Source organism: Schistocerca nitens, chromosome 5, assembly GCF_023898315.1.
Source record: "Schistocerca nitens isolate TAMUIC-IGC-003100 chromosome 5, iqSchNite1.1, whole genome shotgun sequence".
Lineage (NCBI taxonomy): Eukaryota > Metazoa > Arthropoda > Insecta > Orthoptera > Acrididae > Schistocerca > Schistocerca nitens.
Genome location: NC_064618.1, coordinates 552,824,903 through 552,838,473, shown reverse-complemented (window position 1 = coordinate 552,838,473; position 13,571 = coordinate 552,824,903). Strand labels below are relative to the sequence as shown.

General features: G+C 37.3%; 1 protein-coding gene across 2 annotated transcripts in view; it reads right to left on the bottom strand.

Moving 5' to 3' along the window:
* The window catches only part of LOC126259980 (U4/U6 small nuclear ribonucleoprotein Prp3), a 65,270-nt gene that overhangs the window by 46,534 nt on the left and 5,165 nt on the right, over positions 1–13,571 (bottom strand). For both annotated transcript variants that reach the window (XM_049957113.1, XM_049957112.1), the window contains exon 3: positions 888–1,120. In XM_049957113.1, coding sequence (XP_049813070.1) covers positions 888–1,120 — 233 coding nt within the window. The remainder of the gene's footprint in view (positions 1–887; positions 1,121–13,571) is intronic.

Here is a 13,571-nt window from a genome sequence, read left to right as displayed (position 1 = left end):
CGAAGAATACACTAACCGGGACGAATTACATTTACCAAGGAAGAAGAGGTGGCACTACAGGTAATCTGTGTAATTAAATCTTAAACCACGTACTAGAAGGCAGCTGATAGTCAAGTTAGCATCTTTCCTCTTTTCGCTGAATCTACTACTTGTAAAGACACGCTACAAACAATGGCAAAAAATTGAAAATTGCAGCACACAACAGATCAGCCAAAGGCAACTCGGCCCACAATTTTAGCAAGGGAAAATTCAGTCGAGAAAAATAGTGAATCATGAGACAGAATTCCTGGTCAGAACTTATCTTCAGAAAGCTAAATGTGTGGTAAAAGTGGCACATTATCTGGTTCTGGAATTAATAGTTCCTTCCTCATGGAAGGAACAGAGCAGTGTGCCACTGTAGCTGTTCAGAATCGGTACTTGGACTCTAATACAAACAGTAAAAAGAATTTTTCTGCACTGTTGAAAGACAAAGTGTAATGCAATATGGAAGGAGTCAAACAACCCTGATCTTAGCAAGGATTAACTCTTTTGCGGAGCCAACATTCCCATAGTTCCGGTTTCCACTCTTATTGCCCCCAAGCTGTAAAGCCTTCATAGCATTTACTGATATTGAGCTCTTCTACTACAAAGAAAACATCAACTGTATTCTTTAGTAGTCCTTTTATGTTTTTCTTCTACTATTTACGCAAAGTTACATTCACACAATACATCAAAGGATGGTAAGTAAACATGAGGTAGCTCCTTATTTGAATTTGCCAATTTTTGGCAGGATACATCCTGTGCATTTTCCCCAAAATGCGATGTTTCATTTTTTAACTGTCATGATAAGTCTACATTGAAAGACAAATACAGATCTGTAGAGTTTAATGTATAAAAGATGAACTCACCTGAATGGCTGTAAGCTGTCCAGGGCTTGGCTGAGCAGCTGCTGGAATTGTTGGAGCCTCAGCCTCAGTGAATTTGGTTTTTGCCTTTTTGGAACTATCTTCTTGCCTTGCATCATTTTCATGATGGCGTTTCCTGCTATTTCGTTGCGCAGATTTTATGTCTTCAGCCAAATCAAACAGCTTTTCCGCAAATTTTGCTGCTTTCTTTTCATCGAGGAGTGAAGCCAACTTATCTGGAACAAAATGCAATCTAATTTACCAGTATGGATGACAGTTCTTTGACGATAATGGCAGTAGTACCAGCAATAACACAAATATCAGAAATGAATGGTGTTATCAAACAGACGGCACTAAATAAAAATTAGCAAAAAAATTGAGGTTTCCAAAGAAGTTTTTTATCTAGGGAGTTAACAACACAAAGGGTAATAAGAGTTTAAGATAATGCACGAATAGCAACGGGGTGTACTATTTACAGGTTCTTCTCGCATAATTAAAACATCAAGAGAGTTCAAATCCAAGAATTCAACTATGCAAGAGTTGAGTACCACACACATATCAATTTATAAAATACAGAAACTGGAGTACTAATGTAATTCAACAGTTAAAAGAGTGACATAAACAACTGTAAGAGGATTTACAGGAACTCAATTGAAAGTTCCACTGTAAAGTATAGTGTATGTTGCTCTTGTTTTGTTAAAAAAAATTTCTTAATCTTTATCCACGAGTAAACATGGCACACATTCTCTCATCGAATTTTTAGGCCATAACTGAGTAAGATAAAACTGCTATCACAGTTTTAAAAAGAGAAGAAAGAAAAGTACTAAAAAGGGAATGCCACAACATTCGCATCACTGATTTACTTCAAACTTCATGCACTTTCAGTAGTCCATTAGAACAAGTTGATTTAGAGAAAATCACAAGAGAAGTTTTACACATCTATGATGTACTGGTGTATTGTGACACTGAGCACGAGTTGGCAGTAGTCATGTGGTTTGCATTCAAGCTTCATAATTATTAGATTGCTTGATTGACTCCTACTATTCTTTTTTTCATTTATATTCCTGCAACACTAGTAATATTATTTTTTACAAATTACATTTGAAAGGTAACACATGTATGTTTGCATGTACTTTTATTGAATTTACAACATTATTTCACTGTGTAATGGAATGTAGACAAATTAAATCAGGTGACGCTGAGGGAATTAAATCAGGAAATGAAACACTTAAAGTACTTGATGAGTTTTGCTACTTGGGAGGCAAAATAACTGATGGTGGTGTAAATAGAGAGGATATAAAAGGTAGGCTGGCAGTGAAAAGAAAAGGTTTTCTGAAAAAGAGAAACTTGCTAACCTCAAATATAGATTTAAGTGTCGTGAAGTCTTGTCTGAAAGTATTTGTATGGAGTGTAGCCACGTATGGAAGTGGATTGTATCCACGCACGGAAGTGAAACGTGGACGATAAATAGTTTATTCGAGAATAGAATAGAAGCTCTTGAAATGTGGTGCTAGAGAAGAATGCTGAAGATTAGATGAGTAGATCATGTAACTAATTAGGAGGTACTGAACAGAATCGGGGAGAAAAGAAATTTGTGGCACAACCTGACTAATGGAAGGGATCAGTTGGTAGGAGACATACCGAGACATCGAGGGGTCACCAGTTTAGTACTGGAGGGAAAAATCGTGGAGGTTAGAGCAAAGGATGAACACAGTACACAAGTTTCAGAAGGATGTAGGTTGAAGTAATAACTTGAAGATGAAGAGGCTTGCAAAGGATAGAGTAGCATGGAGAGCTGCATCAAACCAGTCTTCGGACTGAAAACCACACCACCACCACCACCACCACCAACATTTTTTATTATTACAGCAAGTATTACGTGACTTATTTCTACAGCCAAGTTAAAAAATTTATCAAGTACCTTCAAACATGTTCATTTCTGACTGACAATGAACAAGAAAGTGCTTCTCGTGAAGAAGCTATTGCGATACACTGAATCAGACATCACCGATTTTCGGCACTGATATGTACGTAAATGTGCTTTACACATGTTTTGCTTCCAATAAAAAGAAGTAAAAGAAATTTTTCAAAATGTTGATGAACTTTGTTGTTCCTTACCAACTCTGAAGTTCGTTATGCACGCGAGGAAATGCATTCATTCGATGTAGTAGTTGTCATTTTAATTTATGTTGCCCATGTCTGTGAAAATATCATCCTGCAGCTTGTAATATTGAAAGCACATCTGACGATTAATCGTAAATTACCCTCATATTCTGGTATAACATAACTCATTGTATTATGGAATATAATTACTTAGACTTTTATTTATTAATGTTTGAGTTGGGTTTTTGAAGCCTGTCCCTTGTCCATGAAAACAGTGTCTGGAGATTCAAGTGTCCAGGTGCAAAGCAGTTCTTGGTAACATATTTGACTGCATGAATAGACATTTTGATAATAAAAATGTGCAAACAACCAAATAAAATTAAAAATTCAATATAGGCTCATACATATGCATGCATCTTTTCCACCATATTAGTTTTCGAACTACTGGCTTTCTACGGATCTGAGTGTGGAATGTCAGATCACTTAATCGGGCAGGTAGGTAAGAAAATTTAAAAAGGGAAATGGATAGGTTAAAGTTAGATATAGTGGGAATTAGTGAAGTTCGGTGGCAGGAGGTTGGTTGGTTTTGGGGAAAGAGACCAAACAGCGAGGTCATCGGTCTCATCAGATTAGGGAAGGAAGTCGGCCGTGCCCTTTCAGAGGAACCATCCTGGCATTTGCCTGGAGTGATTTAGGGAAATCACGGAAAACCTAAATCAGGATGGCTGGACGCGGGATTGAACCGTCGTCCTCCCGAATGCAAGTTCAGTGTGCTAACCACTGCGCCACCTCGCTCGGTAAAGGATGTAGTAGTGAAGGCAGCAGAGGATCAGGTAGGTAAAAAGACGAGGGCTAATAGAAATCCTTGGGTAACAGAAGAAGTATTGAATTTAATTGATGAAAGGAGAAAATATAAAAATGCAGTAAATGAAGCAGGCAAAAAGGAATACAAATGTCTCAAAAATGAGATTGACAGGAAGCGCAAAATGGCTAAGCAGGGATGGCTAGAGGACAACAAATGTAAGGATGTAGAGGCTTATCTCACTAGGGGTAAGATAGATACTGCCTACAGGAAAATTAAAGAGACCATTGAAGAAAAGAGAACCACTTGTATGAATATCAAGAGCTCAGATGGAAATCCAGTTCTAAGCAAAGAAGGGAAAGCAGAAAGGCTGAAGCAGTACATAGAGGGTCTATACAAGGGTGATGTACTTGAAGACAATATTATGGAAATGGAAGAGGATGTAGATGAGAATGAAATGGGAGATACGATACTGTGTGAAGAGTTTGTAGAGCACTGAAAGACCTGAGTCGAAACAAGGCCCCGGGAGTAGACAACATTCCATTAGAACTACTGATGGCCTTGGGAGAGCCAGTCCTGACAAAACTCTACCATCTGGCGAGCAAGATGTATGAGAGAGGGGAAATACATTCAGACTTCAAGAAGAATATAATAATTCCAATCCCAAAGAAAGCATGTGTTGACAGATGTGAAAATTGCCGAACTATCAGTTTAATAAGTCACAGCTGCAAAATACTAACGCAAATTCTTTACAGATGAATGGAAAAACTAGCAGAAGCCGACCTCGGGGAAGATCTGTTTGGATTCTGTAGAAATACTGGAACACGCGAGGCAATACTGTACCTTAGAAGCTAGATTAAGGAAAGGCAAACCAACATTTCTAGCATTTGTAGACTTAGAGAAAGCTTTTGACAATGTTGACTGGAATACTCTCTCAAATTCTGAAGGTGGCAGGGGTAAAATACAGGGAGCAAAAGGCTATTTACAATTTGTACAGAGACCAAATGGCAGTTATAAGAGTCAAGGGACATGAAAGGGAAGCAGTGGTTGGGAAGGGAGTGAGACAGGGTTGTAGCCTCTCCCCGATATTATTCAATCTGTATATTGAGCAAGCAGTAAAGGAAACAAAACAAAAATCCGGAGTAGGTATTAAAATCCACGGAGAAGGAATAAAAACTTTGAGGTTCGCCGATGACATTTTAGTTCTGTCAGAGACAGCAAAGGCCTTGGAAGAGCAGTTGAATAGAATGGACAATGTCTTGAAAGGAGGATATAAGATGAACATCAACAAAAGCAAAACGAGGATAATGGAATGTGGTCAAATTAAGTTGGGTGATGCTCAGGGAATTAGATTAGGAAATAAGCCATTTAAAGTAATAAAGGAGTTTTGCTATTTGGGGAGCAAAATAACTGATGATGGTCGAAGTAGGATATAAAATGTAGACTGGCAATGGCAAGGAAAGTGTTTCTGAAGAAAAGAAATTTGTTAACATCGAGTATAGATTTAAGTGTCAGGAAGTCGTTTCTGAAAGTATTTGTATAGAGCGTAGCCATGTTTGGAAGTGAAACATGGACGATAAATAGTTTGGACAAGAAGAGAATAGAAGCTTTCGAAATGTGGTGCTACAGAAGAATGCTGAAGATTAGATGGGTAGATCACATAACTAATGAGGAGGTATTGAATAGAATTGGGGAGAAGAGGAGTTTGTGGCACTACTTGACTAGAAGAAGGGATCGGTTGGTAGGACATGTTCTCAGGTATCAAGGGATCTCCAATTTAGTGTTGGAGGGCAATGTGGAGGGTAAAAATAGTAGAGGGAGTCCAAGAGATGAACACAAAAAACAGATTCAGAAGGACGTAGGTTGCAGTAGGTACTGGGAGATGAAGAAGCTTGCACAGGATAGAGTATCATGGAGAGCTGCATCAAACAAGTCTCAGGCCTGAAGACCACAACAACAACAACATAGCTTTCGAACATAATACATATGAAACAATGCCGGTAGTGTTGTGTGGGGGACCGATGAAGAGAACTCGATCCAGCAATCTACCAATTATGAAGCTTGAATCCTTACCACAAGGCCACCGCCATCTCGTGCTCAAAGTCACAACACAACAGTACATCACTGACACATAAAACTTCTCTTGTGATTTTCTCAAAATTGCCTATGTAGTATGCATTATTACTTGCACATTATGTTGTCACAATGGACTACTAGAAGTTTAAAAAGTTTGAAGTAAATCCATGATCTGAACGTTGTGGCTTCTCCTTGTAAGTTAACATTTCTACATGTAGTTAACATCGCTGTTATTCTGTTGTTCTATGATTGTATGATTCTTTCTGTTACACTTCAAGAGTATAGAGTTTGCAATTATCTACACATATGTAAACAGCATGCTCTGCAAGGAAACCTTTAATTTATTTACACTGCATCACACACAGTACCAAGTACCAATTATAATTACTGCAGTGCAGATGAAATAAATATCAACAACACAAACATTTTAACCTCTGACATTAAAACTTACATATCTGCATTTTTAATAATAAAAAAAATAAAAAAGTCATCAAAATATCAATGCCAAATAGTCCAGTGATCTCCATCTTACTATCTCAGATTCTCTTCAAATTTTGTAAATACCTGTATATTTTGCAGATATTCCAAAAGTTCTTAGCTCTCAAAATGCAGTGCCTGACCTTTAGCATCCCCATAAGTCAAAACTTTCAAAATTGTACAATGAGGATGCAGAAGTTTTTGTTGTTTTTCAAGTGACATCTTACACTGACTATTTAAGCTACATACCAATGCTGATGTGTCAATGAAAATAATCAATTTTTGAAAATATAACTGGATAGATAAAAAAAATCTGCTTACTGAGCAGCAGCAGAATTTACATATAAAGGTTAAAGAAATGCAAGCTTTCAGGGCCTGTGGCTCATCCTTTTGGCAGAAAGATTGATGGGGAAGGAAGAGGGATGAAGCAAAAGGACTGGCAGTATTTAAGTGTGTGTGTGTGTGTGTGTGTGTGTGTGTGTGTGTGTGTGTGTGTGTGTGTGCGCGCGCCATCATCGGTCCCTAGACTTACACACTACTTAAACTAACTTATGCTAAAAACAACACACACACCCATGCCCGAGGGAGGACGCGAACCTCCGACTGGGGGAGCCGCACAGACTGGGTGTTCAGGAAATGGGGAGAGTTTGGAAAAAGTCACACCCAACCCCGGGTCCGAAGAGACTTATCACATACAATGATAAGAAAGACTGATTGTTGAGGACTGCATCGGATGAGGTCTGGAAACCTATAAGGTCTCCATCTCTGCAGTCCTTTTCCTTAATCCCTCTTCCTTCCACTTCAACCTTTCTGCCAGAAGGAGCCACCAGCTCTAAAAGCTTGCACATTTATTTAACCTTTATGTGTTTATTATCCTGGTGCCACTTAAGGTGAGTAGACTGCTTTCATCAATCCAATTATAATATAGCTAAGAGTTGGTACACTAGTTCACCAGTTTGGAAAGTACAAGATATACAATTTTTGATATGGCATTCATTGTACTGGGGGCACTTTGTCATTTAAACATTTCATAATAACAAAATTACTTCCTGTAGTAATTGTCACAGAATATGGTATTCATTGTACAGGGGGCACTCAGTCCCATCGTACAGGGGGTACTCAGTCATTGAAACATTTCATAATAACAAAATTACTTCCTGAAGTAATTGTCACAAAAAGCACGGCTTTTTGCAGATCATTCTCTGTTAAGTTTCTTCATGGGATTTTCACGATTTAGCTTTCGGGAGTGGACAATTCTCAAGATAACTGGAAGCAAAATCTGCTCCAGGAAATATTTCCCTGATATTTAGGCCATTTTGACATCGCACCCCAGAAAGGCTGAAATTAAAGCAACTCATGCAAAATAGGGAATGGATTTTTATGTAAATAAATATTTTTTCTTTAGATCAAAAACTGTAACTAAGACAGAAATTCCCGACACAACACACTTCAGTTGTATACTAAATTCTATTTCACATAAAATACATATTTTTGTAATATTTTATGTAAATAAATATTTTAAATAATTTTTCTGGAAACAAATTATCGTTTTTATTTGTTATAATTTTGAACTTTAACAAAAATTTGTGCACTGTCATATTATGAGAACATATTTTGAATGAACTTCATTTATAAATGTATTGTGTAGTGAGTGACCTCCACTACACGTGGTTCCTAGCTAACTGGGGGAATCCCTTATTTACAACGTGGATGACTGAGACAATGTGCACAATTCTTCAGTCACTGTCCTTATCTTGTTCAAAACAGAGCAATTATTATAGCACGGTATGTTAAATGAAATGATTGGTGATACAATACAAAAGTAAAGTCAAGTATTCACACCCTTATACATCAATAGGTTGCTGAATCTAATGGCATCTTTGCAACTGATGGAAGAATTCTATTCTGCCAAAAATGTGAGAAATCAGTAAATGCAGCCAAATGATCTCAAGTCTTTCAGCATTTAGCAAGTAGTTAGGATAGGTTAGCTGGTTAATTTGGGGAAGGGGACCAAACAGTGAGGTCAGCGGTCCCATCGGATTAGGGAAGCATGGGGAAGGAAGTCGACTGTGCCCTTTCAAAGGAACCATCCTGGCATTTGCCTGAAGCGATTTAGGGAAATCACAGAAAACCTAAATCAGGATGGCTGCACACAGGTTTGAACCACCATCCTCCCGAATGTGAGTTCAGTGTGCTAAGCACAGCGCCACCTTGCTCGGTCATAGTTAAAACAGAATGACCACTTCACATATATCTTCTAGGGACGTCGTTTTAGGTGAAGCAGCTTCCTTTCCACATATCCCCTAGTTCCAAACATTATGCAGATTTATGCAACACTTTCCTTACATGTGATACTCTTTTATATAAATTTACAAGTCTAGCATTCAGAAATTTTCTTAATAATTACAAAATTTTCGAAACACCGGAAGAATCAACATTATGAAAATTGTATATGACTACATGCTATGAAGAAATTCCATGAAACATCCGTGCACAATGTGAAAATAATTTGGGTAAGCAGTGATGAATCATCAGACTCAAAGTAGGAAAGTGGGAAATGTTGTGGTAGGCACGCCTGGAAACGACAAAATAGTTTTCAGCAGTGTTTTCTTTTAGCATGTAAAAAAATACTGGCACTGAATCATGTCACAATGGCTTGCTTATTTAATGAATCTCTGCAGTTGTTGTGGCCAAATGGGGTTAAGTTTGATAGTGTTTTGCCCTTACATACAAATGCTGCTCTGCACATGAAGAAGGTAACCAAAGTCCTGTCTGTAAGCTTTCCACACGATATGACTTGTACATGTCCTGGTTCACATAGAGTATGTGAGCAGATAGGAACATTATTTCCTAAAGTGGACAAATTTATCTTAAATGGCAAGATGGTGTTAATGAAAATGCCAACAAGAATTGATTTGTTCAGAACCAAAAGTCCAGATCTTGCACTTCCACCTACAACCATAGTTACCAGTTGGGGGGCTTGGTTGAAAGCAGCAGTGTATGAAGCAAACAATTTTGAAAATTTTAAATCAGTGATTGATGAATTAAATAAGGATGATGCTCCTTCAGTTGCAATTCTTCAGAAATTAACAACAGAAGGCTAAAAAATGAATTGTCTTACATACCTGCTAATTTGATTTTTGTTTGTTTCTCTCTACCAATAAATTAGAAACATCAACCGACTTTTTAATTTCAGGGATTTAATGAAGTACAGGACATTGAGAAAAAAATTAATTCACTCAAAGGTCCAAAAGTGGAAGCTATCAAATGAAACTTAAAAGTGCATTAAAAAAGAGGAAAAATGGATTTCACACTATGTGTCAAATTGTGCAAGACTTTCTAAGGGGAAGTAGATGGCAGTGAAATTGAAAATGTGTGTGCCAGTGACATCCTTTTGATGAAATATGCAAGACTGTTATCATATGATGTTGGAAGGTCCTTCTCTCAGCATTATGTGTTTTTTCGAGACAATCAATATCGGTTTATGATGGAAATCTTGGAGGAAGTTTTCGTAGTTCACTGTAACAGTGACTGTTTCCACCCACCACTGTGCATTTTTAAGCATATTTTTCCCACATAAAAATATTTCAAAATTTTTTTGCAAATAAAAATCCATTCCACATTTAACACTATTTAGAAATAGCTGTGTTTCTCTAGAAGCAGCCTCAATTTTACTTTTCTCTGTTTTGAGCTATGGGCAACATTATGCAAGATAGGTTCATACAAAATTTCATACACAAAATGAATTTCTGTTCAGTTTACAGCATATTGCTATTTCATAACTCCAAAATGTATTTTGATGGCAAGAGAAATTGTATTACACCATGTTGATCAAAAGTTACAAATTTCAAACATGATGGGAATGTACATTTTTATACAGCTTATCTAAAAACTCTATCAGTTTATTTTGTGTCAACATGTCAAGTCAACCAAGTCCACTGCAAGCATGGGATTTTTGCTGAAGCTGGAACTCCCTTTGAGAATTAACTTGCATCAGTCCATACTAATTTTTAGTATTAACACAATGATAGAAATGGTATCAGAACTGATAAGGGTTTACAAGTGATGGACGGAAAAGTCAAACCCACGGGTGGAGCACTTTTCAAAGTTCTAAGGCCTTTGGTGGAGTGTTTAAAAGAGGTTCATAAACCTAAAAGTGGGCTGCTGAGCTAGCATACCTCTCACACACAACCACCAAATAGGTTGGTAGAATACTTGAAAAATGTGACTTATAATACACTGAGTCCTAAAACAAGGCTGAATTGTCTGTTGCGCTGCATTTAAGACGAAGATGGTCCCCCAAAACCTGATGTAAGCCAGATATTGTGATAATGGCACTGTCAGATGTAGACACTGCAAAAATTGTAATTTAAAAGGTATAAACAACACCAAAATCACAACAACCTTAAGAAAACAAATTACTCAGCTATTGTCGATCACTGACTTGTGGGCAACAACTGAAGTATGTGCAGGCGCCAAACTCCTGGGGGACGTATAATAAAGGAGATGATGATGACAATTATACAACTGCACAAGTTAATGAGCAACGAATGAAACTTTTTACTTAAGTAACACAGCAGATGTGGCACTTGATTCATCTGGAACTTATTAATGAACCTTACTGCCACCACCCAGAAACAATCTGTGTTAAATACACAGCTTGCCCAATTCATTTTGCTAGAGCCCGTTCTGCGAGCATCTGAGATTTGGAAGACCATTAGAAAGGCTCTGAAATTATCACATAAAATGACAATATCAGCTTAATTTCAAGCTTCAAAATCTGAACAATCACAATAGAAAAAGTGTTTACATATATATCCTGCAAACAGAACCTCTGCTTTTTTCTGCTCAATTGAGCCGACAAAATCAGCTTTGATGAAAAACGTCGTATCGGACCTGAAGAAGCAAAACGCACAAGATTTGAAAATAGCGACCAATATTTGTAAAAAAAAAAATCAGCTTTGATGAAAAATGTCGTATCGGACGTGAAGAAGCAAAATGCACAAGATTTGAAAATAGCGACCAATATTTGTAAACGTTTCCACGGGACTTAATTCTTAATAAGATACACATATTATAAAAATGTCTGTTGTGTGTGTGTGTGTGTGTTTGTTTTGTGACGTCTCCTGGCAAGACATTCACAAAATCATTGTAATATATGTGAAAAAAAAGAAACATTTATCTGTATTATTATTATTTCATTTCTGAAAAAAAATCTTTTTTCATTTTTATGTTTCTGCAATAATTATGTAGGCCTATCTATATTTTGCAAATAACGTCTATGGTTGGCGAGTGTAGAAATCAAAGCAAACATTGCCTATAAATAGTGGAGGTGAAAACATTACTCTCTCTATCTTCTTGTAGGCGTTAAAGTTGTACGAGCCTGTAATGCTCAATTGAATGCTCGGTTAGCTTTATTTTGTTCCTTGTTCGAGAAAGACGCCATAGGAGGCTGATGAATGAAAAAGGTGTGTACTTTAAATTTATGTTGATTTTTGAATATAGAAATTGTTCAAAATACTTGTAATGATGCATTGCTAGCTTTCCCAGTATTTCATTCCACATTTTTAGCCGTTTTCAGAATATTTAGAATTTTTCATGACGCAGAGCTGTGCAACAATCGCGGGAGCCACTGCCGCAGCAGATTCAAATTAAATTGAATGAAAGCTGTTTTCCCGCAATTAAATGGGCAGGAAATGGTACATTAAAATTATTTCTTTCAGCTTCCCGGGGACCTCAGAGGTGAATGGAGGATTTTATTATGTCATTTTCAGGTGGACATGGGCAACTGCTATTACAATATTAGTGACATAAATAATTTAAGTAAATCAGTGCAATAAAATTTTACTTGTGCGATATCAAAGACTGCTGTGATGAAACCTCTTCTGGCAAATAATACAAAAACCAAATCTCATTTTTAGTCTCATGCTCTCGTGTTAGTCGTGGCAACCGATAGTCTTCATATATTAAAAAAAGCTACTGCAGCTTTTACATTTAGCGAACATAGCATACTGTAACTTCGGTATGTATAATAAGAGTAAATTATAGCGCATTTCAGAGATGAAAGTAGCGAAGGACATGTTTAATTTCATAATTAGTTACAGTAATGATATCATGTTCCATTTCTAACAAGCCAGATCAGGGTTACATAAAAATAGTTTGCAAATTAAAAATCATACGTGCACAGCAGGAAATCTTTTAGTATTGTGCAAATCCCCATACAACAGATCAAGGTGCACAAAGTTAAAATATTTTCAACTGCAGAAACTAATAGTGATAATCACATTTTATCTGCCACATAAACTGCATATAAAGTCAAAAGCACAGTGGGGATTACACAACTATGTGTGTGATGCGCGTACACATATGTTTTTCGCGTACCTCTTGAACCACTGGACCAATTTCAACCAAAATTGGTACACATATCCCTTGCAGTTGTGCAACAATAAATGTGGAAGTAAAAACCACCTACCTCTCATAGTTCAGGAGACACGATGTCATAAACACTGAAGTGTGTGACGAATTGCTGCATTATGCATGAAGTTGTACTACATTTATTCTTTACTAGCAAGATGCTACTAAGTTCAGCCAACTAAAGGAAATGCCTGGCACCTGGCCGCACTTTTGACAGCTCTCAAAAGGCTGATGGTGAAAGCTGTCTATAGAGCTACGAAGAGGTGTTGCCATAGAGACATTTAGAAAATCCTGCTGGACACAAGCCAAGCAGCTGCACCCAGTGTACAAAAACTTCCTGGCATCATGTTTTTTATCTGACTACTGTACTTATGCATCATGCATGTATTTCTTTGTATGACTGTCTTATATTCAAAGGTTTTCAGATGACTACAGGGACATGAAATTTTTTCAATACTTGACAACAAACACAGTTTTTATTTTGTTTTCATTTCTACTTGAAAACTGGCAAAATGAATGTCCAGGCAATGCCAGGTTTGTCAGCTAGTAAATATATAAACTAACAACAAACCCACAAGAAAATGGGGTTTTCAGTGGGGAGAAATTAATATGTACTGTAAGTACCTGTGAATCACAGCAATACAGTAGTATATCGTAGGAAATGCGAGTCAACGGAGGCGTCCAATCCCATCCGTCGGCTTCGACCCAAAACGTAAGGGTCTTTTGGTGGGTGACGTCACGACGGTGCTGAGTTTAGTTTATGAGTTGGTTGTGTTTGTACATGTCGTCTTGTTGTGTTACAGCACGGAGTTTAG